General features: G+C 36.1%; 2 protein-coding genes across 3 annotated transcripts in view; one reads left to right on the top strand and one right to left on the bottom strand.

Moving 5' to 3' along the window:
* The window catches only part of Sol1, a 458,110-nt gene that overhangs the window by 84,790 nt on the left and 349,399 nt on the right, over window positions 1–23,921 (bottom strand). The gene's annotated exons all lie outside the window — the stretch shown is intronic.
* LOC141390924 (uncharacterized) lies at window positions 1,574–22,418 on the top strand. Its single transcript, XM_073963854.1, has 8 exons — window positions 1,574–1,815; window positions 5,063–5,576; window positions 5,639–6,296; window positions 6,364–6,530; window positions 11,650–11,864; window positions 20,752–21,259; window positions 21,321–21,981; window positions 22,044–22,418. Exons 1-8 carry the CDS (start codon window positions 1,613–1,615, stop codon window positions 22,223–22,225), a joined length of 3,108 nt encoding a protein of 1,035 aa, XP_073819955.1. The 5' UTR covers window positions 1,574–1,612; the 3' UTR covers window positions 22,226–22,418.

The raw sequence follows: 23,921 nt of genomic DNA, 5'->3' as shown, positions 1-23,921 counted from the left end.
TGCCAGGTTCGATGCTGCAGCCCGTTGAGTCTCGACATACTCACAAATCTCTTCGTGGTAGTCTTCAGACTGGGTTTCATTGATCTCCTCAATAGCCCAGATGAGGAGACCAAGAAGCCTCTCCACTTCTTCCTCATTTTTTTGCCGTCATCTCGTTTTGTCGCAGCATGGTGAATGTCCCTTCCCCTACGGACAATACCCTCCCTTGGATATTAAGACTTCACCTATAGCCACTTGCTGACCCAATTTCCTCCCTGTGAGGCAAATTTTCAGCTTTCCAGATCTTTGGTGTCGGCCACTGATCCGGCTCGAAGGACCAATTGTTACAGGGACCTATAGACTTAAGGAAAGAAAACACTTATTTCCTTTTTGAATGCTATACATGCACTGTTTATTAAAAGCAAAATTATTCTTAAGAACTAAATAGTAAAATATTACTTAACCTACTTAACTAGTGTGTAGAAAAGAGAAAGTGAGAGTGCACATATGTGTACGAACGCATCTGCCATACAATCTTATGGAGTGGTCGTAAAATACTCTTATCTTACATGCGCATACATGTAGCAAGCAACCATATGGTTATTAGACTGCTCATAGATTGCCTGTACCAATTTATTTCAGACATACCACACGTGGGAATGGAAATTCTTATCTCCTTTCTTCTAACGACCTCCCACGACAAGGAGGTCTGCTTGCCACATGTTTACCCTTTTCAAGTGGACTGTATTTAAACTAGATCCCTATTGAACAAAATGATCTCTAATCTACACACGCAAGCCTCACCAAGACATTCACTATCTTTATTAGAAAATTAATATGTTCTTCCGTGAACAGTAATGTTAGAGCTGTCTATTCATAACTCTATTGGACTACATCGAAAAATGGTGTGATATCATAACTCCAATTGCACAGCTTCCATTTGTTTTTTGCTGGGAAGATACTATTTTTTACTACGATAAAATTTTTTACTTTTTCTCCGTTCCAGAACCAGAAATTTTTATTTTACTACGATAACTTTTTTGCCTTTATGTTATCGAAAAAAGCAGTAAAAATTAGTAGATTCTTGCAGTACTGGAACATATCATTTATGTTATCGAAAAAATAGTAGATTCTTGCAGTTCTGGAACAGACCATTTGCCATTTTAAAATCCAATCAATAACAAAAGGCTACTTATAATAACGCCTCTTAAAGAGAGAACAATTAAAGTGAGCCAGGGGTGAGCACGCTTGTGTGCTAGCACACAGGCAAATTGTGAAAACGTACTCTTAGTTTTTGTGTATCATAAACAATTAAAAGTTTATGAAATTTTTTATTTATATTTTTCCATGCCTTAAATTTGCCTCTCTCTCGATTTTGCTCACTTAGTGAGCTTTTCTGTTTATATTTATTTAATACCCACGGAAAATCTTGAAAACAACATTCATTTTATGGAGAATAAAAATCTACATAGTTGCGGTTGATTTGTTTTTTTCGAGAAAGGGGCAGTTATCTCTCTTGTTTTGTTGTTAACAAAATATTTGATAACTGATCTATGACTAAAGATTAGAGTTCGCTGTCAAACATTGTTAGTTTTTGTTACGTTTTTATAGAGTGAAGACGTGAAAAGCGGATATGTGGATTGAAGTAACAGTTTTAGTGGCTACCTTAGCCGTAATTATCTATCATTGGGGTACAGCAAATAATGATTATTTTGTTAAGCGTGGTATACCCTATGAAAAGCCGGTGTTTTTAATGGGAAGTATGGTGGAAATGCTTCGCAGAAAGAAATCATTATATGAAGTCATAATAGATTTGTACAACAAACATGATGGCAGGTAAGAATAAATGGTGACAAAAAATAAAGGATGATATCACACCTACAAAGTATTAGGTCTGTTCGATAACCCAAATATGTACAAACTTTTACAAAATGCTGTTCGATAACAAACTTGTTCAACAAAAGAGAAATGAGAAGTAGTTGCAAGTATAGCAGTTTTCGCTTACCTGAACATTGCAAAATTGCAGACATTTTTGTGCACCAAAGCCAAAAATCCAGTTATCTTAAATAAATTTGATAGAAAATAGCATATTTGTTCTACGCAAGAAAAACGAAAATGGGCAGCTAACGCCAAAACGCAGCTACATAAGTTATCGAACAGGCCTATTTATTGGTGGCAGCTTTATGAATAACGACATCGTTGCGAGTATTTGAAGTGAGTTTCTCACTTATTTTCTTAATAAGGAGCGTTCGCGACATGTATACCTAAATCGAGACCAATTAGTAAGCGGAGCAGCAAAAATGTTCAACAAAAGTGGGAACTCAAGTGACAAAATAAATGTTTAGGGGAGTTCGTATTAGCGGTTTTTGCTGGTTTAACCTTCTTTATGGGGATTTATTCAAAGAAGACTAAATTTCCAATATTTCGGTAAGATAATGGGGAAAAAACCTAAAAAATACCGAAAATCTAGGGGTATGCTTCTATGGGGGATATAGGACGACGTGGACCTATACTGATAATTCTCTTCTGGAAATTTTTATAACTCCATGGAAGACTAAATAACAAATGTCAGTAATTATGGTGGGATATTGACTTAATGGAAACGTGGACCTATACCGACGAATTTCAGTCGGAAAGGTTTTTAATTCCCACGTAGACTAAATACCAAATTTCAGCCATTACCGACAAATTTAGAGCAGAAAGTTGGTGATAATCAATTGTGCCAGAACCATAGAGGAATATCACTTCTATCAGTAGCTGGGAAAATATACTCCAGAATTTTAACAAATAGACTGAGGAGCGAACTCGAAGACCAGCTAGAAGAAGAACAATGCGGTTTCAGACCCAACCGGGGAACTCGAGACTTAATTTTGTAATGAGACAAATAACAGAAAAAAACATTGAATACAACAAAGAAACACAAGAAAAGTGGAAGGTTCTTGAAAAAACGTGGACAGAAACCTTATCAGGCGAATAAGAAGCTTTTATAAAAGCTGTCGGAACTACGTGCTAACTGGCAACGCTGCTTCGGAAGAATTTTTAAGAAACCAAGGAGTAAGCCCATATCTGTTTATAATTCTAATGGAGGATATACTGACGAAATGACCAAGCGAGGACTACGCATCACCACAAAGAAGATCGAGACAATGGTAATTAGCCGAAATAAAAGTCAACATCAACTATTTATTGGAACAGAACCACTCAAACAAGTTCAACATTTTTGTTATCTTGGTGCGGTAATGAGCGACGACGTCAAAGCAGACAAGGATCTCAACCGTAGAATATCTGCAACTGCAAGTCGATATTACAGACTAAACAAAATCTTCATTAGCAAAAAAGAGGTAACCAAGTGTTTTTGGCAGTATTCAAATCAACATACATACCGATGCTTACGCACGGGAGTGAATCGTGGACCCTCACAACAAAAAACCAAAGTAGAATTCAGTCTGCAGAAATAAAATATCTGCGGCGAGTTGTATGACAAACAAGAAGGAACAGAGTGCGAAATTTCACTATAAGAACCACTCTAGAATTTGAGCCACTAAAGAACAGAGTTAGACAAAATAACTTAAGATGGTTTGGACATGTTGCCAGAATGCCAGGCAATCGACTACCAAGACAAGTATGGGAGGCAAGACCGTCAAGTACATAAAGCAGAGGAAAAAGAAGGAAATGGATACAGTTAACGACACACCAACCGAACGAAATATAGAACCCAAAACGGCCAAACCCATGGCTCAAGACAGGGTAAACTGGAGAAGTCTTTGCAAAAACCTCTGCAAGGTAAAAGAGGTTCGGAATATGTAAGTAAAGGCCTGGGTACAGGCCTGATTGCCTTGCTTTCCTGATTCATTTCTGACATAATAAAAACAAAAGAATAAAGGATGCCGAGGAAATTCTGAACTGGGTTGCCCTTTTCTTTTTTATTCTTTTATCAGAAGTAAGCAAGGTAAGTAGGCGAGGCAGCATATGTACCCAGGCCTTTAGTTAGTTAAATGCCCCCAACGAAGGCTAGATACCAAATTTCAGCCATTTCGATGGATTATTGTGGCCATAACCTTCAAAATGCCGAAAATCGGGAGGTAGCGTTCTATGGGGGGTATATTAAGGCGTGAACCTGTACCGACAAATTTCTGGGGAAAAGTTTTATACCCCCAACGAAGACTAAATAACAAATCTCAGCCATTTCGGATGAATATTAAATACCGAAAATCGGGAGGTGCCGTTCTATATACCGACAAATTTCATACGGAAAGTTTTATACCCCAAATGAAGACTAAATACAACATTTCTGTGGAATAATGAGGCCACAACCTTCAAAATACCGAAAATCGGAATGCACCGTTCTATGGGGGCTATATGATATGATATATACCAACAAAATTCTGAGAGAACGTTTTTATACCATCAACGAAGACCTAGTACCAAATTTCAGCCATTTCGGTGTGATATTGAAGCCAAAAACTTCAAAATACCGAAAATCGGGTGGTACCGTTCTATGGGATCTATATCAAAACGAGGACCGTATCTTGATTTCAACAGACGGACATGGTTATATCGACCTAGAATTTTACCCTGAATGTATGTACTGTTTAGGTTCTCCGATGAATATTTCGGCAGAGGGTATTTCTGGAACAGCCATTTGCTACATTCCTTATAATTTACAATATACTTATCGATAACAAATTAAAGCTAGGAATTCATATACTTATAGCTACAGTAATAAACAGTAATAAATAGATATACATACATATAATTCATTTCAAATACAATTTTAAAAACTATAAATCATATGCTCTGTTACAGAACCTGCAATAAACTACTAATTTTTACTACGATAACATTTGTTCCTTTATGTTATCGAAAAAAATAGTACAAATTAGTAGATTCTTGCAGTACTGGAACAAACCAATAGAAACTTGTTATCATCATTCATATTTGCTCTGTTCCAGAACCTGCAAGAAGCTACTATTTTTTACTACGATAACAATTTTTCCTTTATGTTATCGACAAAAATAGTAAAAATTAGTAGATTCTTGCAGTACTGGAACAGAGCAATTTATTTAATTTTTTTTTTTTACAGAATTTATGGTATCTTTGATCAGCGGCAACCGCTGCTGCTGATTCGTGATCCAGAACTAATAAAAAACATTGCCATAAGAGATTTTGAACATTTTGTAAATCATCGAAATGCCTTTCGCAAAGATGAAAGCGAAGAAAGCCATATTTTCGGATCATCTTTGATTTTTTTGCAGGATGCTAAATGGAAGGATATGCGTACCACATTGTCACCAGCATTTACCGGTAGTAAACTACGTAGTACATTCTTGCTAATGAATCATGTAGCCCAACAGGCGAGTGACTATTTGAATGCGGAACGGAAGAAAACTACAAACGATGGGGTTGAACTCGAGTTGAAAGAATTTGCTAAACGTTTTACAACGGATATAATTGCCACAGTGGCATTTGGTATTCAGGTGAATTCTTTTGAGGATGTGGAAAATGAATTCTATATGATGGGTAAAAAAATGACCACCTTTTCATTTTGGCAAAATATCAAATTTGTTTTGATGATCAACTTTCGACGTTTGTCAAAGGTATGTTATACTCATTTAGGATGTATTATTAAAAATATTTAAATACGTGTACTTCGTTCTAGCTCTTAAAAATTGATCTCTTCACTGCGGAATTAACCAAATATTATATGGATTTGGTTATCAAGACCATGAAATATCGCAAGGAGCACAATATTATACGACCCGATATGATTAATATGTTAATGGAGGCCAGAGATAAAGAATCTCAAAGCCAGGCTGTGAAACATCACTGGGACGATACTGAAATGGCTGCACAATGTCTATTATTTTTTGTTGCCGGCTTTGAATCGGTTGCTACTCTATTGAGTTTTACAGCCTATGAACTTATGGAAAATCCAGATGTCCAAGAAAAACTTTTCGAAGAAATTACCCAAGTTACGGAGGATATGCAAGCAGGCGAACAATTGTCATATGATATATTACAACAAAAAGTGCCCTATTTAGATATGATTATATCGGAAGTATTGCGCAAATGGCCACCAACCTTGGCTGTAGATCGTGTTTGTAACAAAGATATTACTTATCATTTGGATAATGAGGGAAAATATGAATTTAAATCTGGAGAGTCTGTATGGTTTCCAATAATTGCTTTACACATGGATGAAAAATATTGGCCCGAACCGGAGAAATTTATACCCGAAAGATTTAGTGCAGAGAATAAGGATAATATACAACCATTTACTTATATACCATTTGGTGTGGGTCCAAGAAATTGTATAGGTATGCTGGTGACGATTGCTTTAGCGTGCATAGAAGTTGATTAATTTTGATATTCTTTATTAAACAGGATCACGTCTAGCTGTTCTGGAGACGAAAGTATTTATTTTCAATCTGATAAAACAATTCCGTATTGAACGTTCACCGAAAATGTGCAATCCCTTTAAGATAAGCACTAAGACATTTGAATTTGCAGCGGAAGGTGGATTTTGGTTCAAGCTAACACCCAGAGACATATGAATTAAATATGTTCGCATTACTCAAAATATTAAAAGCTACAAATACCACGTTGGGCGCCAATTACGAAGAAACAACATTTGAAGTTTTAATAACATCTCATTTAGTTCACTTTGTTCACAATGTCCAAGTAATGCTAGGTTTACATTTACGAAATCCACTCGCTTTCAACTGTCAATTCCATTGCTTAAACGTCAAATGAAGTCCAATCGATGTCAGATGAGATTTCATTTGACATATACACAAAGGAATTGACAGTTGAAATCCACTTGATTCCGTAAATGTAAACTTAGGGGTAGTTTACACTATATGTAAATGTCATATGACATGAAATTTTCCATCATAATACAGTCGCTAATATGTGCAATATTGGGGATTTTCCTTACGCCATTTACTTTGTGCGTCCACACCAGCAAAATTGTAATAAAATTACGTCTCCACATTGCATGCGTGGGTAGATATGGAATGTTTTTATTTCGTGTCATATGACATTGATAGATAGTGTAAACTACCTCTTACTATAATAACTTTCACGTAAGTAGATATAGTCCCCATTCACATGCACTTATGATTCAACTACTTTATTGCTGCAAAACCCACGTTGGGCGCCAATAAAAAGAAACACCTTTACAAATATTAGTAACACCTTATTGTGGTAAACTCTGATAGTTTCCAAAGGTCCAAGTTATAACTTCTAATCAAATTTGCTGATACTATTCTGCTTCCAAATAGGGAAATCACTTATGTTACAACCAGCTTGGAGTAGCATATTATGATAAACGGACTAAAAACCTCCGAGTTTTCAGCGGACAAAAATATAATATAGAGGTGTTTCCCCAGAACTAAATTCGCAAACGAAGGAAGGAAAAAGTAATAAAGTTACGGTGCAGAGCCTATATAAAAAAGTAATGGCTAGGGATTAATGATCTGTCTGCGGCTCACACGTTGTGGTCCTCCAGCGATGGCAGATATCTGCCCCAATGTGTGTACCTTGGTATTTGTAGTAGAAGGTACGGCTCCGAACAAGGAATCTACGGGCAAAAAAAGGAAGGTTATACAGAGAAGGTCAGTGAGAGTTTATTCTGGACCCAACCATCATAGACTGAAAGCTACGCTGACTCGAAAACCGATAACAACAGCAAATTAAACACAATGTGGAAATCCCCATTAATGTACAGAAGATGACGGAATGATCTCGCTCCATTTCACATAAGCTCTGTTCGAGAATCTTCGAGTTTAACAACTTTTTACCCGAAAAGCGTTCCTTTACTTCAGACACCATACAATTCATATGGAAGCAGATTACAACTTTTGCTATTTTTGCCGGTTTTACCATTTTCAAAAGTAAAGGAACAGACCAATAGTGGTTGTTTTGCTGTTGTTGTCGGTACACAGAAGCTCACAACAGAAAAATGGAGCTGTCAGGGGCTAAACCACGCAAGTATAAGAAAAAACATGCGAGGCAGAACAAAAGCGACTGGCGTTTTAGATCCGCAACCAAGTGCGAAATTAGATCGGCCTTCTCTATTCTTTTATCAAAAATGAAGCAGAGCAAGAAATCCGGCAGCTTATGTAGCTAGGCCTTTATGCAGTGATCGAGGGTCTGGGAGGCTACCTAAGGACCACCAAAAACCATTGAACGACAAACTCCCTCAAAGAGCAATCAACTTACGCCAAAGTAGACAGGGGCGCACAGTGTTATGCAGTGGTCGACATCAATAGAGGACTACCAGAAAAGCAATGTGAAAATGGTCAACTACTAACTCTTAGACATACACTTCCTCTAAGTGACGAAGAGGCTTCCCACTTTCAAATACACCAAGTAAACCTTGTCAAGATCCATAAAGAGGAAACCGTCCCAAGGATCTTTTAGTAGGCGACGACACATTGAGCTCGGACATAAAGAAAACCATTTAGAAAACGTTCAACTACAAACTTTTGGACCACATCCCAAGAAAATTGGGACATCTACTTCCTCGGAAGTGGCAAATATGATGAAATCTCCCGAAGAATTAAACACTTAGAAACCGTCGAAGAAGAAGATGAGCTTCTCAGCTTCAAATGCTCCGAGTAAAGTCCATATTTACATTTGGCAATTTCCCTTGCGGCAATTGTCAGTTTGTCGGTGTGAGAGAGTACTGAGAGGCAAAGGGCTACCGTATGTCCCACCCCCCTCTCCTTCAAATTGACAATTGCCGCAAGGAAAATTGCCTAATGTAAATATGGACAAACCTCGTCAAGAGCAGCGAAGAGGAGATAGCGACCCTGTGAGCTTGTACATACAGAAGGTGAGCTCGACCACTAAATGTTCTGATAAGACTGGAGATTCTCAAAAGGACATAACGGACATTTCAGAAGAGGAAGACGGTCGCTGAGACAGAAAAAGACCCGCAGCCAACATAGGCCAAAAGGCAACACAGGGGATGTGATCGATACCAGTAGGGGTTGTAGGAGACTACTTAAGGACCATCAGACAACCATTGAGAAAATTTGCTCTGACATGCATTTCCTCGGAATCGGAGAACAGCATAAAATATCCCGACGAACAGAACACAGCGAAATCGTAGAAGAAGAAAAAGAGCTTCTAACCTTCAAATGCCCGAGTAAATATTGTCAAGCACCACGAAGAGGAGTTAGCTCTGACATAATGAAGGCGATCCCGACCACCAAATCTTCTGGAAAGACTAAAGGCCTGGGTACATAAGCTGCCTTGCCTGATTGCCTTGCTTTCGTGCTGCATTTTTTACATAATAAAAATAAAAGAATAAAGAAGGCCGAGGAAATTTCGAACTGGGTTGCCCTTTTCTTTTTTATTATTTTATCAGAAGTAAGCAAGGTAAGCAGGCAAGGCAGCTTATGTACTCACCCCTTCAAGGCCTGGGTACATAAGCTGCCTCGCCTGGTTGCCTTGCTTCCCTGCTTCATTTCTGACATACAATAAAATAAAAGAATAAAGAAGGCCGAGCCAATTTCGAACTAGGCTGCCCTTTTCTTCTTTATTCTTTTATTTTTATGTCATAAATGAAGCAGGAAAGCAAGGCAACCAGGCGAGGCAGCTTATGTACACAGGCCTTAAGGATTTTGAAAGGAAAATCCGGACCTATCAGAAGAGGAAGATGGCAGCGGAGACAGGAAAGAGTGTCTGGGACAAAGTTTTGGACCACATCCTACAAGGACTCGAACATCAACTTCTTCTAAGCGGCGAAAAGGATATGGTATTCCGAAGAGCGGAGAAAGGAAAGGGCAGGCAATCGACTTATGCCAAAGTTATCAAAAAGAAATACTGAAAAACGATACAAATACAAACATGTGTACACTGAGGTGGCAGCCGCTGACCGGTACACGGATGTCATATCTTCATGAGGAGACAAAGATTCTTCCAGCACATTGGCATGCTTTTGTTCAATACTTGGTCGGTTGTTACCGTGAGAGCCATCCTAATCACCATAGGACCCCTCCCACCCAACATCGTCTATCCTTCGCAGCTGAGGAGCGTTAGCTGCAACGATAAATGTCAGTAGTTTTAAATTTTTTATTCTTTGAGTATTTTGGTTTTTCTCCACCATACAACAAAAACATAAAACAGTTGTTTTGATGTTTTCGTGCGTTGTTTAGATTAAATGACGCAGCTATCGTCATTTATTTTTGTATGGTAAATGACGAAAAATGTTGCCTGTTTTAGCAAATAAATTACGAAACAGCTCTAAAACCTGTTTTTTGTGTTTTGTAAAAAGTGCATTAGTTGTCAAAATGCATTATTGTGAATAAAATCACATACAAACGGTAAACCATGGTGGAATAAAGGCCTGGGTACATAAGCTGCCTAGCCTGCTTACCTTACTTGCTTCTGATAAAAAAATAAAAAAGAAAAGAGCAACCTTGTTCGAAATTTGCCCGGCATTCTTTATTCTTTTATTTTTATTATGTCAGAAATGAAGCAGGAAAGCAAGGCAACCAGGCGAGGCAGCTTATGTACCCAGGCCTTAAGTAGGTGTTACGGCAAATCATGCAAAACGTTAAATTTGCTCACAATACTGCATTACTGAGAATTGCTTGTTTACATTTAGTATGTGATTTTATTCACAATAATGTATTTTGACAACTGGTATGAAGATCAGCTGTTTTTGCCGCTGTACCTGTATTATTGTGCCATGAGGTAAACAAACAAAACGTACTATAAAATGAGTGTTGCTAACTTTTTTAAAAGTTTTAGTTCAGAATTCTGCGTTTTAATTTTGCCACTTTTTCCCTAGCGCTAAAAATGTTACAGAATCTTTAGCTGAAAACACATCCAACGTTTGGGTAAAGTTTTGTGTCGTTTTGGCCGTTTTTACACGGTTCGACATGATGCCGAAAAATTCAAATTCATTTGCAATATATGCCGGCAAACAGATCAACGCTGGACTTTGGTGTCGGCGTCGTCCTATTGTTGTTGTTTTTTTCTCACCGCCCAACACAAAACTTTACTCAAACGTTGGATGTGTTTTCAGCTTTACTACTGGACTTTACCATATTATAACTAATCAAAACCGTTGCTTTGTATCTGCCACCTCCTGCCTAACCCTATGTATATGAGCGACAGTATATTTTAACTTTCTTTTATCTTTCTGTCTTTCAAGTGTAAATGATTTTGATTACAAGTTGTGAATTTCAATATATCTGTAAAGAACTTGCATCATTTCAAAAACAAATTGATTTATGAAACAAAAACAAGAGAATGAGCAAATTGCAAAAAAGCTTTTTCCTTTGTTGTTCGGTTTTGTTGTTTTGGCGCCAAAGATAAACGCAATAAAGTAAATGCAAAGCGTTTACATGCATTTTCCTCGATGAAAGAAAATAAAATCAACTGGACAGACGTGTAAACAAAACTCAATTGTAGCTGATACGCCGATTAAATTCTACTGCTAGTAATAATGAATAAGCAAAAAAGTAACAACAACGCATTACAGAGAGCAAGAGTTTAACTTGTTTGCCTTTACCGGGCATAAATAACTGTTTTGCACAATTCAAACATCCAGTTTAAGCGGTGATGTCCAAGTGATCGTAACAATAAAAGTTAATTTGAAATTTGAAAAAATTTAAATTGTGTAAAAAACAGTAGCTTGTAATAAATAAATAGAATACATCTAAAATGTGGGTGGAATTTGTAATATTATTGTCAGTGGTTCTATACCTCATATATCGTTGGTCGACCGCCAATTATGACTTTTTTAAGAAACGTGGTCTACCCTATGCCAAACCCGTTCCAATGTTTGGTAATTTCATGGACATGGTGTTACGTCGCAAATCAATGTTCGATCTTTTCATAGAGATTTATAATCAATATGATGGAAAGTAAGTGTAGTGTTTTTGTTAAATTTATTTACAAAATTAAAGTAATATGTATGATATTAAAAAATTACATCAAGATTTATTTTTTTATTAAGAGCTATGAACCCCGAGTTGATATCAGGAAAACAAAGTATATACCGGAGAAAACAATGAAAATACCCAAGGAGAAAAATTGAACAAAGATATCTCGTCCAAAGACATTGCTCAATATATTGACCCATTTAATTAAATTTTACAAGTACAATGTACACCATGGTGGAATAAAAAGGTGTTACAACAAATCATACAACACGTCAAATTTGCTCACAATAATGCATTAAGGTAGAAACACAATGAAATACGCCGCTTTATCACACTCAAGCTGAAAACACATACAACGTTTGAGTAAAGTTTTGTGTCGTTTTGGCCGTTTTTACACTGTTGGGCATGATGCCGAAAAATTCAAATTCATTTGAAATATATGCCGGCAAACACATAAACGCCGGACTTTGATGTCGTCGTCGCCCTGTTGTTGTTGTTTTTTTCTCGACGCCCAACGCAAAACTTTAATCAAACGTTGTATCTGTTTTCAGCTTCAATTTCATGTAGAAGAATAAATGCAAAGTACTACCTAATTCAAATTAACTAGGCAGCATTTGAATTAGGTAGTACTTGGCCTTTATTCTTCTACATGAAATTGAGCGTGAAGCAAGCAACAAAGTTCAATGTATTTTAACCTTTACTGTAAATTGCTTGTTTACATTTTGTATGTGATTTTATTCACAATAATGCATTTTGACAACTGGTATGAAGATCAGCTGTTTTTGCCGCTGTACCTGTATTATTGTGCCATGATGTACACGTACTATTAAACGGCGTTTGCATTTGAGCTTCTTGCAGCATTAATCTTCTTTATGAAGATTTATTTGACGTTTGCGCTATGGAATTGACATTTGAAACCCAGTGGGTTTATTAAATCGGGTTAAGTGCAAATGGGGTACTAGTGTATCTAAAATGCAAGCCTTACGCCATGTTTACATTAGAGCATTATGTCGGATTAACCTGCTTTATGAGTATTTACTCAATGCATGATCTATTTACCAGGTCACGTAAGTAGCACAACAACAACTCTGTTTAGGCCGTACATTCTTCAGGATGTCATTTGTTTACGTTTTCATACAATTGATTCGCTGACTCTGGCGTTTTACGCCACCTTATGATTTCGTCATGACCCAATGGATTTGACAATTTAAACCCAATGGATTAAATAAATACATTTGTATGTAAACGTACTGCTACTAACTTAAAATAAAATAATACATTTTAAAAATGATTCTAATGCTTGGTTTACATTTACGAAATCCGCTCGATTTCAACTGTCAATTCCGTTGGGTATACGTCAAATGAAAACTCATCCGAAATCCGTTGGATTTCATTTGACGTTTAAGCAATGGAATTGACAGTTGAAATCGAGTGGATTTCGTAAATGTAAACCAAGCATAAATCTGAAGCAATCACCAGAGCCTAAATAACATCTACAGAATCTAGCTCCAAAAACATAAATAATCCGTCACCCTGTCTAGCTTGCATCCACACACACACACACAGTAAACGTCCTTGAACATGAACTTTGTAACTGAGCTTGCAATATCACTTCTAACGATATCACATATGTATGTAGACGTTTGTATGTAACCACACACAATGTCGTTTTGCGTTGCGCTTTATTTTTTATATTTTCAAATACGACAGACACAGACTTGGAAGCCAGTGCCCTAGGCGCACATGGCATGAAATATCTTCAATAACAAATTTATTCAATTTTCAAGATTATTAAAAAAATACATACATACCTACATACACACGTACAACGGTTAATAAAAGTATGTGTTAAAGTCGGATTTACTTCAAAGACAATGATCATTCAATTAACGAGAGATGACAATTGAATAATTTTGTTGTTGTGGATATTGTTTACTTTTTCTTTATTTGCCTTTTCAATTTTCGAATGTTGGCGACCAAAATGCAAATAGGTATAGGTATTTTCTACCTCGTTTGTTCGGGTCCATTGTCAAACCGAGATATTCAGTTAGGATTTAAAATTTATCAACAGATTTTGTGTGTAACCTTTCTTTTCTCTTACAGACTTTGTCGGATTTTTCCCCCCATTGATGCTGTTTAGGATTTATTATGGTCCATGCCCCCTATCATTATCCTAAAGCGATCTAATTATAAAAGTTAAGAAAATGGTTATGTCAAATTCTCCCGCTTATTGAGACTTATATTTATACCTTCAGCATTTACGCTAACGAGGGTATATACACTTTCATACGGGCAAAATGTGCCTCATCGAAATAATGGTTTTAGACCACAAGTATGTTTGAACGAAATGTGTTTTAGACAATTTGGAGTCGATTGAGCGATGTCCGTCCGTCTGTCTGTCTGGCAGGCTAAAGCGCACGATAACTCTCCAACGGATAAACCGGTTCGGTTCAAATTTTGGCTTACGTAATATTTTACGCAAACTTAGTTTAAGTTCGAAGATGGGCTATATCGGTCCACTCCTTCCGGTACCTCCCCCGCAAATGTTCGGAAAATTTGTGCGCACGATAACTCTTGAAGGGAGTAACAGATTTGGTCCATACTTTGCCCATCGTGAAATGTGTACCAGGCTTAAATAAGGTTTCAATATGGACTCAATCGGTCCACTCCTTCGGATACCTCCCACACAAAATTTCGGAAAAGTTCAGTTTAGGGCCATCTCTCGAATCGCTTTGAATTTTGTTTCAGCAACTTGTATTCACTGCCCTCCATACGACGGTACAAGTTTCATCAGGGGCAAGTCCATACTTCCTGAGAAAATAGCCTGAAAGTTGCAAACAACCCCTATGACACCGTGTGAGGTGGTTGGAGCGCAAGATAACTCTCGAACGGATCTGCCGATTCGGTCCAAAATTTGGCCTTAGTAATATTTTGTCCAAACAGAGTTTAAGTTTGAAGATAAGCCATATCGGTCCACTCCTTAAGGTACCTCCCCCACAAAAGTTCAAAAATGTTCGGAAAAATTATTCGTACTGTAACTCTTGAAGGGAGTGGCCGAATTGGTCTATACTTTACGCATCGTAATATATCTACCAGATATAGATCAGGTTCAAATATGGACTATATTTGTCCACTCCATCCGGTACCTCCCAAACAAAATTTCGGATAAGTTCACTTTAAGACCTGATATCGAATCACTTTGATTTTTGTTGAAGCAACTTGCATTCGCTGCCTCAATTACGACGCTAAATATTTTTTAGGTGCAAGTCCATACTTCTTGAGCAAACAGCCCGAAGATTGTAAAAACCCCCTATGGCACCATATGTTGTGGCTGGAGATCCACTTCCATAACGGTCAATGTCGATCCATTCGTTTTAGTATGTCCTCCGCAATACTTTTGATCTTTAATCCTAATCAACATTTTTGTCGGTTTAAACGCCCAAAATGTTTAAAACCCCTTAAATACATACGTATTTTGGAAAAATATTGTTTCAATATACACAGGCTAAGGGTATATCTCTGTCGGCAAAGCCGACTGATACTTTTTTACTTGTTTTTTTAGTTTTTATGGCTGATGGACCGTTGAACCTCACCATATAGGGAAATTTGTAAATATATCGTTTTTCTTACTGCGGGATATACCGTGGCACATTCCACAAAATTTCATGAAAATCGGTTTGTAAGTTCGGGGCGCAACCACCGTTATCTCGAAAATTAATGTCCAAGCCGATGCATTCATAAGTCTAACTAATATATCGATTATAAAACAATAGGCCCCCGTAATTCATAAGCAGATATACAGCATTTTGGACCAAGGGACTTTCCTACACATTTTCTGAAAATTGCATTATCATTTGGAAAAATAATGTATTGAAAACAGTGCTCGTGGTCATCAGTTTTCAAGATATAACATATTTTAAAAAAGTGTCAGTGGTCCGGTATTTGGGCTTCAAATATGTACCTAGGGTCGGAGACACAACCCCAGTGTCTCCCAAAAATAGTGCTAAAATCGATATAATCATAAGTTTGGCATATATGTACATACATATAGCGTTTGAAAGAAAGGCGTGGGAAAGATACCCCCTCCTGCAATTTAAAAAAGTAGGCGTGGTCGGGCCTTTAGGCCCCGAATAAGTGCCTAGATTATAGAAAAAATATTCAACAAAATATGCAGTCTATTTTTACCGAATTTTTTTTTACTGAAATTGTTAAAATCGCTTCATTAGTTTTGTAGATACAATATCCTCCGAAATTCAAATTGACAGATTTTTTAATACATTTCATCAATTTGTCAAATTCGTAGTTATCGTGAATTATTCGTATTAAAATGTAAACGAAAATGTAGACAGCTAGAAGATCTTTCAATCAAAATCATGGCACAATAATACAGGTGTTACATCAAATCATGCAAAACGTCAAATTTGCTCACAATAATGCATTACTGTGAATTGCTTGTTTACATTTTGTATGTGATTTTATTCACAATAATGCATTTTGACAACTGGTATGAAGATCAGCTGTTTTTGCCGTTGTACCTGTATTATTGTGCCATGGTTTATACAGTTGGACACTAAACCCACCTGATTATGTTTGTTGTCAAAAACATTATTGTGATTTAAAATACAAACACTCTCAAATCACAATAATGTAAAATCTATTATGTTTGTTGTCAAAAGTTGTTAACAGAACTCTGAATGGCCGACCTGCTATAGGCCTTGCGTGTAACCATGATGGAATTACTAAGGTGAAACAGAAACTACAACAACACGACTATATTGATTGTAAGTTCTTCAATCTGTAAAACATTTTGTTTACGTTTATATATGATTAATTCACAATAACAATGAATTTGATAGTTTGTGTGAGATCAGTCATGTGGAATAATAGTACATTTACATTTACGAAATCGAGTGGATTTCAGCTGTCAATTTCTTTGTGTATACGTCAAATTAAATCTCATCTGAAATCCATTGGATTTCATTTGACGATTAAGCAATGGAATTGACAGTTGAAATCGAGTGGATTTCGTAAATGTAAACCTAGCATAAGAAGGTTTTACATCAAATCCATGGTGGAATAAGAAGGTGTTACATCAAATCCATGGTGGAATAAGAAGGTGTTACATCAAATCATGTCAAACGTCAAATTTGCTCACAATAATGCATTTCTGTGAATTGCTTGTTTACATTTTGTATGTGATTTTATTCACAGTAACGCATTTTGACAACTGGTGTGATAACCAGCTGTTTTTGCCGTTGTACCTGTATTATACCTTCAAAATACTGAAAATCGGGAGGTACCATTGTATAGTTACAATATGAAAGCGTGGACCTGCACCGAAAAATTTCTGGGGGAAAGTTTTATACCCCCAACGAAGGCTAAGTACCAAATTTCAGCCATTTCGGTGTGATAATGAAGCTAAAACCTTTAAAATACCGAAAATCGAGTGGTACCGTTCTATGGGGGTTATATCAAAACGTGGACCGATATAGCCCATTTACAATACCAAACATCCTAGAAGTAATAGAAACTTATATACCAAATTACAAAGCTCTATCTTAAAAACTGCGAGCTGTATCGTGATTTCAACAGACGGACAGACGGACATGGTTAAATCGAATTAGAATTTTACCCTGAGATAAGAATATATATTCTATTTTATAGGGTCTTCGATGATTATTTCGATGTGTTACAAACGGAACGACAAATTTAATTATACCCTCCATATTATGGTCGAGTGTATACAAAGATATTAAAGTGCAGTGCTCATAAATAGTCATTGAGTTATTGTTATCGTTTAAACCATAAAATAATAAATGAATAATAAATTTGATAAGACTTTTTTATGAAGTGAATGACCGACCCATTTTATATGAAATTTTAAAACAAGTACCTATATTTATTTTGTTTTAATATGAGATAACTGTATGTTCTTGTTGTTGTATTACATTTTTTGTTGAAGTAGTTTTATTAAATTCTAGATGATATTGATAAGATTGTTCATTTAAATTTACATACATACATATGTACTATGTATGTACATATGTATGTTTGCATTCAATTAAATTGTTTACACTAGGTGTATCTAATGAAAAACAACAAGTACCAACCGGTTGTGATTGATTACTCAGAATGATTGGCATTTTTGCAAAAAAGAGCGTTAAAATATTATCGCGTAATTATATACTTCCTTCCTCATATGTATTATTTGTTATTTAAATAAATATGTAAATATATTAAGAATGTAATACACATTTAAATTAAAGAGTCGTTTAAGTAAAGTTCTATACTAAATAAAAAATATGACGTTGAAATAATAATTGAATATATTACTTTGAGAATGTCTATGGAAGGAAGATTTCTCTGACATTCGAGCACCCAATTTTGTGACACCTTAATGTGCAGGAATACAAATGTTATATGCCATTTAGATATGACACCATTAGCCGGATTTAGCGCATTATCAGGTTTTATTTGCTAAATCCAGCCAAAATCTGCCAGATTTCCCATACAAAAATAAATCCTCCTATTGAGTGGATTTGTTTTAAATCTGGCATAAATCCTCGTATACAACTCTGTTTTTTGCAACATGTTGCTAGAAAATACAAAAAGTTGCAAGCTGGCACAAGAAACAAGGTAGATGCATCGGTCAATTGCAACACTAAAAATAATTTAAAATGTAAAAATTTGTAAACAATGCGGAAAAATTAAATTTGTTTTGATGTACAAAGTTGATTTTAATCAACCAAGACTAATATTTATGATGTCTAAACGATAAAATAATTCGTTTATTTATTTTAGGTGGGCAAACTGCGATAAAATACTTCTTTATTTGCTCTTTAGTTAGCATTAGTAGCATAATGTGCTAACATTTTCAGTATTAAACAATACCTTTGTAATTTGACGTATGGTTTTTGACACGAATTCAATTTGCAAAAAAATTCATTTGACGTTTCACATTCGTTCAGATGGGCTGATGCATCTACCTTGGTAATTGTGCTATGAACAAAAATCAGCTGACTGACATTTAAATCCTCCAAAATGTATATCTAAATGCAATGAGATTTGTACTGGATTTATTAAATCAAGTCGAGGATTTATAGCTAGTCTAAATGAGCTATTATATAGAAACTCATTTTTAAGATCTATTAACATTTCAATTAAAATTTGTTTGAAATGTTACATGGTTTATTACATACTTTAAAAATTGTTCCATTATTTTAATTAAATATGCTCTGTTCCAGAACCTGTAAGAAGCTGCTACTTTTTACTACGATAACATTTTTTCCTTTATGTTATCGGAAAAAATAGTAAAAAATAGTAGATTCTTGCAGTACTGGAACAGACCAATAATTGTTTTTTATTTATTGTGTATGAGCTTTACATTTTCTCATTTGGCGAGGAATCACATAAAACGCAGTTTGTTAAAGTTCATTCAAAAGCTTAAAAAGTGGGTGTGAACACAAAAAAGCAAACATTTATATTAGTACAGTATGACATCAGCTGGTATGTATATTAGAATACCGAAAGTGACAACATACATGTAAAAAAGCATATGGTGTAATGTAGCCATAAGATAAAAGCAGTGGTGAGCACACAGTCAAATTGAGCAAACGTACTCTTAGTTTTTTGTGAACCATAACCCAGCAAAATTTGAAGGAAGGGGTTCCATGCGATGACTTGATTTCATGGCATCTTTTGCATTGGTTTAAACGAAGTCGTGAAAGATCCGATCTTTCATTAGCATTTGAACCAATGCAAAGGAAGTCATGAAAGATCCGATCTTTTCGTCACCATTTGAACCCGTACAAAGGAACTCGTGAAAAATCCGATCTTTTCATCAGCATTTGAACCCATTCCTTCGATCCAATAGAAATGAATTTTGTGTTTTTATTTATACACATTTTTCTAAATATATAAGATTAATTATTTACAATAGGCTTGATGTTGTCGGAGACTCGAAATCACAACCAACGTTGTTAAACTCTCGTCGTAATGTTGATGTCATTGCAAAGGGTTGGTGAAAATGACATGCCAAAGTATTGGTGGAAATGACATACCAAAGCATTGGTGAAAATTACATGTCGAACATTGGTAAATGGCATGCTTTGGATCCAAAAATGAAAAGCATCTTTTGGGGTCCAGGCTCATAAAAAATTCATCGATGGAGATGCTAAAAAGATGACATGCCAGATCACTTTCACCCATGATTGAATGGCATCTTCGTCATCGAACATTTTGCTGGGTAATTATCTAAAATTGACTAAAGGCCGCGGCACATACGGCCCGTTGAGCGTTGCGTTACAACAACCACATAAAAACTTCAAGAACAAACTTGGCATCACTTACACATTTTTCACATGGTTGTTGTTTTCAACGCGCAACACGTCACACAACGGTGTTAACGGTGTTGTTTACCAGTCGTTTACACTAGACAGTTTGTCTTCAAATACAACTCTGATTTACTAACACATACAGACATTTGTCGGCTGTCTTCCTGCTGTCCATCATTTTTTCACAGACAGTCGGGTTAACAAATTTTTGACATTTTTGTGAAAAAGAAGTGAGATGATAATTTAAATGTGCTGAAAACAAAAGAATGTGTACAAAAAGGAAATATGAGAATGAAAAATGAAAAGAAATCGATGATTTTCAATAATAATTTTACAACCGTTTTTGCAGTTGTCTGGACGCCTACGTCACACAGGCAAGTTTTGGGTTTTTGACAATCAATACATGAACTCAACTGTCCTGTCATGTGTAAACGCAGGGTTAGGATAATAGAAGAATATCTGAACACTGCGGTTAATTTTTTTAATTTTCATAAACTATGACATGTTTGATAAAACTCTTCTTTTATTCCTTTCAGAATCTATGGCATTTTTGATCAACGACAACCAATGTTCCTGGTACGTGATCCCGATTTGGTTAAACAAATCGCCATAAAAGATTTTGATCATTTCGTAAATCATCGTTCCATATTCGGTGAGGATGAGGGAAAAAATCTATTTGCCGCTTCTCTATTTATGATGAAAGATACGAAATGGAAAGATATGCGCTCAACATTGAGTCCGGCATTTACGGGTAGTAAAATGCGTTCAATGTTCCAGTTGATGAATGAAGTGGCCCAGCATACATTGGCTCATGTGAAGAAACAACCAGCCGTATTTAACCAACAGGGTTTAGAAATTGAAGTTAAAGATTTCATTACCCGCTTTACAAATGATATTATTGCTTCCACTGCTTTTGGGCTACAAGTGGATTCCTATAATGATATGGATAATGAGTTCTATAAAATGGGCAAGAAAGTGACAACATTTACATTTTCGCAAAACTTGAAGTTTCTTATGTATGCAAATTTTAAGAAAATTATGAAGGTATGTAACTTTTCCAGCCGTTACTTTTATTTTTTTATTATTCTTCTTTCTCTTTGTGTAGTTATTGGATATTGAATTATTCGATAAGAAGGATACTTCATATTTTATGAGCCTGGTGTTGGATGCCATGAAATATCGCCAGGAACACAATATAGTACGACCCGACATGATAAACATGTTAATGGAATCACGCGGCATGATAAAGGGCCAGGAACATGCCAAAACAACAAATCGTGAATGGAGTGATGTTGATATTGTGGGTCAATGTTTCCTTTTCTTCTTTGCCGGATTTGAGACATCAGCTGCCCTAACTTGTCTGACAACACATGAGTTAATGGAAAATCCCGATGTACAGGAAAAGCTCTATGAAGAAATCCAAGAAGTTGAACAACAATTGGATGGTAAACAACTCAGCTATGAAGCTCTTATGGGTATGCGTTACATGGATATGGTGGTGCAGGAATGCTTGCGTAAATGGCCCGGTGCCATAGCCATTGATCGTATGTGTAATAAAGACATCACCTATGAATTGGATGATGGTACAAAATTCGAATTGAAGAAAGGTGATTATGTTTGGATACCGGTAGTTGGTTTCCATCGTGATCCGAAATATTTTGAAAATCCAGACAAATTTGATCCGGAAAGATTCAGTGAAGAGAATAAAGATAAAATCCATCCATTTACCTACCTGCCATTTGGTGTGGGACCCAGAAATTGTATTGGTAGGAAGATTTGTGGTGGAAGAAGTTTTAAAATTTTTGTTAATAAATTCTTGTGATTTCAGGTTCCCGCTTCGCCTTGTTGGAAACAAAAGTTTTGATTTATTATTTGTTGAGAGATTTCAAATTTGAAGCTGCCAAAAAGAGTTGCATTCCCATGAAATTAGATCCTGCCGGTTTCCAATTGAAGCCCAAAAATGGTTTCTGGATAAAATTTATTAGTAGATCAGCAGAGACGAAGAATTGATTTTGTTATATTTGTATAATTAAGTAAGACAAATTATTATTTTAGTGGTAAAATAGCGTACTCATCATACGTAACGTATAGATAATATCGTAACAATTAGGTATTACAAATATTCATCTAATTTTGTATTTGGTTTTTTAAAAAGTATGTATGTATATGTAATAAAATTGTTAATAATTTGTTTATATTATAATAAGTAAGAAAGCCATTAAGTTCGGCAGGGCCGAAATTTTTATACCCGCCACCACGAACTGTATTGAAGTAAGTTTATGAAAGTATTAAGTTCTTTCTCCACGCAAAGGCTTAAGGCCTGGGTACATAAGCTACCTCGCCTGCTTGCCTTGCTTGCTTCTGATAAAATAATAAAAAAGAAAAGAGCAACCCAGTTCGAAATTTGCTCGGCCTTATTTATTCTTTTATTTTTATTATGTCAGAAATGAAGCAGGAAAACAAGGCAATCAGGCGAGGCAGCTTATGTACCCAGGTCTTTATTCCTCGGAAATCCCTTTATATTGACCATTGAGAGACCAAAATATCGAGTTGAATTCACTGCAGAAGGAAAATGTAGCAAAACCCTTTTAATTAAGCTTAAATAGGGGGCGTCATGGTCGTTCTTCCCAAAACATAGACCCATGCTGACAATTTTCCAAATTGAGCTTTCGTATCGTCTGACATCAAAATTACAGCAATCTCGCTTCGTAAATTTGACAAAGAACCCTCGAAATATGTGCATAAAATTGGGCAATATAGGTTTAGGGGGCTTAGACTCAAACCTGCATATATATGGATAGCTTTTGCGAGAAAGCTTTTCATCTTCTGGGAACACAAAATTAAAAATTAACAACCAATTCCGTAGAAAAATGTGACTTAAATCCTCAAAAATGTTTAAATCTGGTGTTACCCTTATTTGGGGTCTATACCAAAACGTAAACCTATACTGTCTGATTTTTTGCAAGGGATATTTTACACCTGTTATAATTTGTTGTACCCATAGGTATATAGCCTACACATATACCAATAATCAGCAATTTCAGTGCAATATTGAGACCAAAACCGTCAAATTTCTTCTGGAATATTTTATATCCTCATCGAAGTTAAATACAAAATTTCAGCCATTTCGGTGTGTCATGCCGCTGAATCCTTACACATACCGAAAAACGGGAGATACCGTTGAACATTATTTACGCCCAACGGAGACTAAATACAAAATTTCAGCGATATTTTGGAGTTGCGATATTTTGGAGGTCACAACCTTGAAAATACCAAAAATCGGGAGGTAAAGTTCTACGGGGGCTATATGAAGCCGACAAATTTCGGGTTGGATGTTTCTTACCAACAACTTAGACTAAATACAAAATGTTTGCCATTTGTATAACCTCCCCCACAAAAGTTCAACATTTTTCGCTAAAAAAGATGCGCACTACAACTCTCGAAGGCAGTACGAGGCATAGATCAATTTCGGAAAAGTACATTTTAAGACCTACTCTCGCACCGTTTTCACCATAATATAGAGGATATTATTAATTTTGTCATTCCGTTTGTACTTACTTACTTAACTGGCCCATTACAGAACATTTGTTCCACAGGCCGAACTAAGAAAAGATCTCCAATTCTCTCTATTTGATGCTTCGCACTCTGGAATACCGCGCCTCATCATCCACTTGTTTGCGCCATCTATTCCTTGGCCTGCCAATTA

Source organism: Musca autumnalis, unplaced genomic scaffold (genome assembly GCF_047663935.1).
Source record: "Musca autumnalis isolate F117 unplaced genomic scaffold, ASM4766393v1 scaffold_1, whole genome shotgun sequence".
In the NCBI taxonomy this organism is placed as follows: Eukaryota; Metazoa; Arthropoda; class Insecta; order Diptera; family Muscidae; genus Musca; species Musca autumnalis.
This window is presented reverse-complemented; position numbering and strand designations above follow the sequence as displayed.

Coding starts and splice junctions, on each gene's coding strand:
- LOC141390924 (XM_073963854.1), top strand. CDS start 1,613: ATGTGGATTGAAGTAACAGTTTTAGTGGCTACCTTAGCCGTAATTATC. Junction 6,531..11,649: donor AGCTAACACCCAGAGACATA/TGAATTAAATAT, acceptor ATAAATAAATAG/AATACATCTAAAATGTGGGT. Junction 21,260..21,320: donor ATTTTAAGAAAATTATGAAG/GTATGTAACTTT, acceptor CTCTTTGTGTAG/TTATTGGATATTGAATTATT.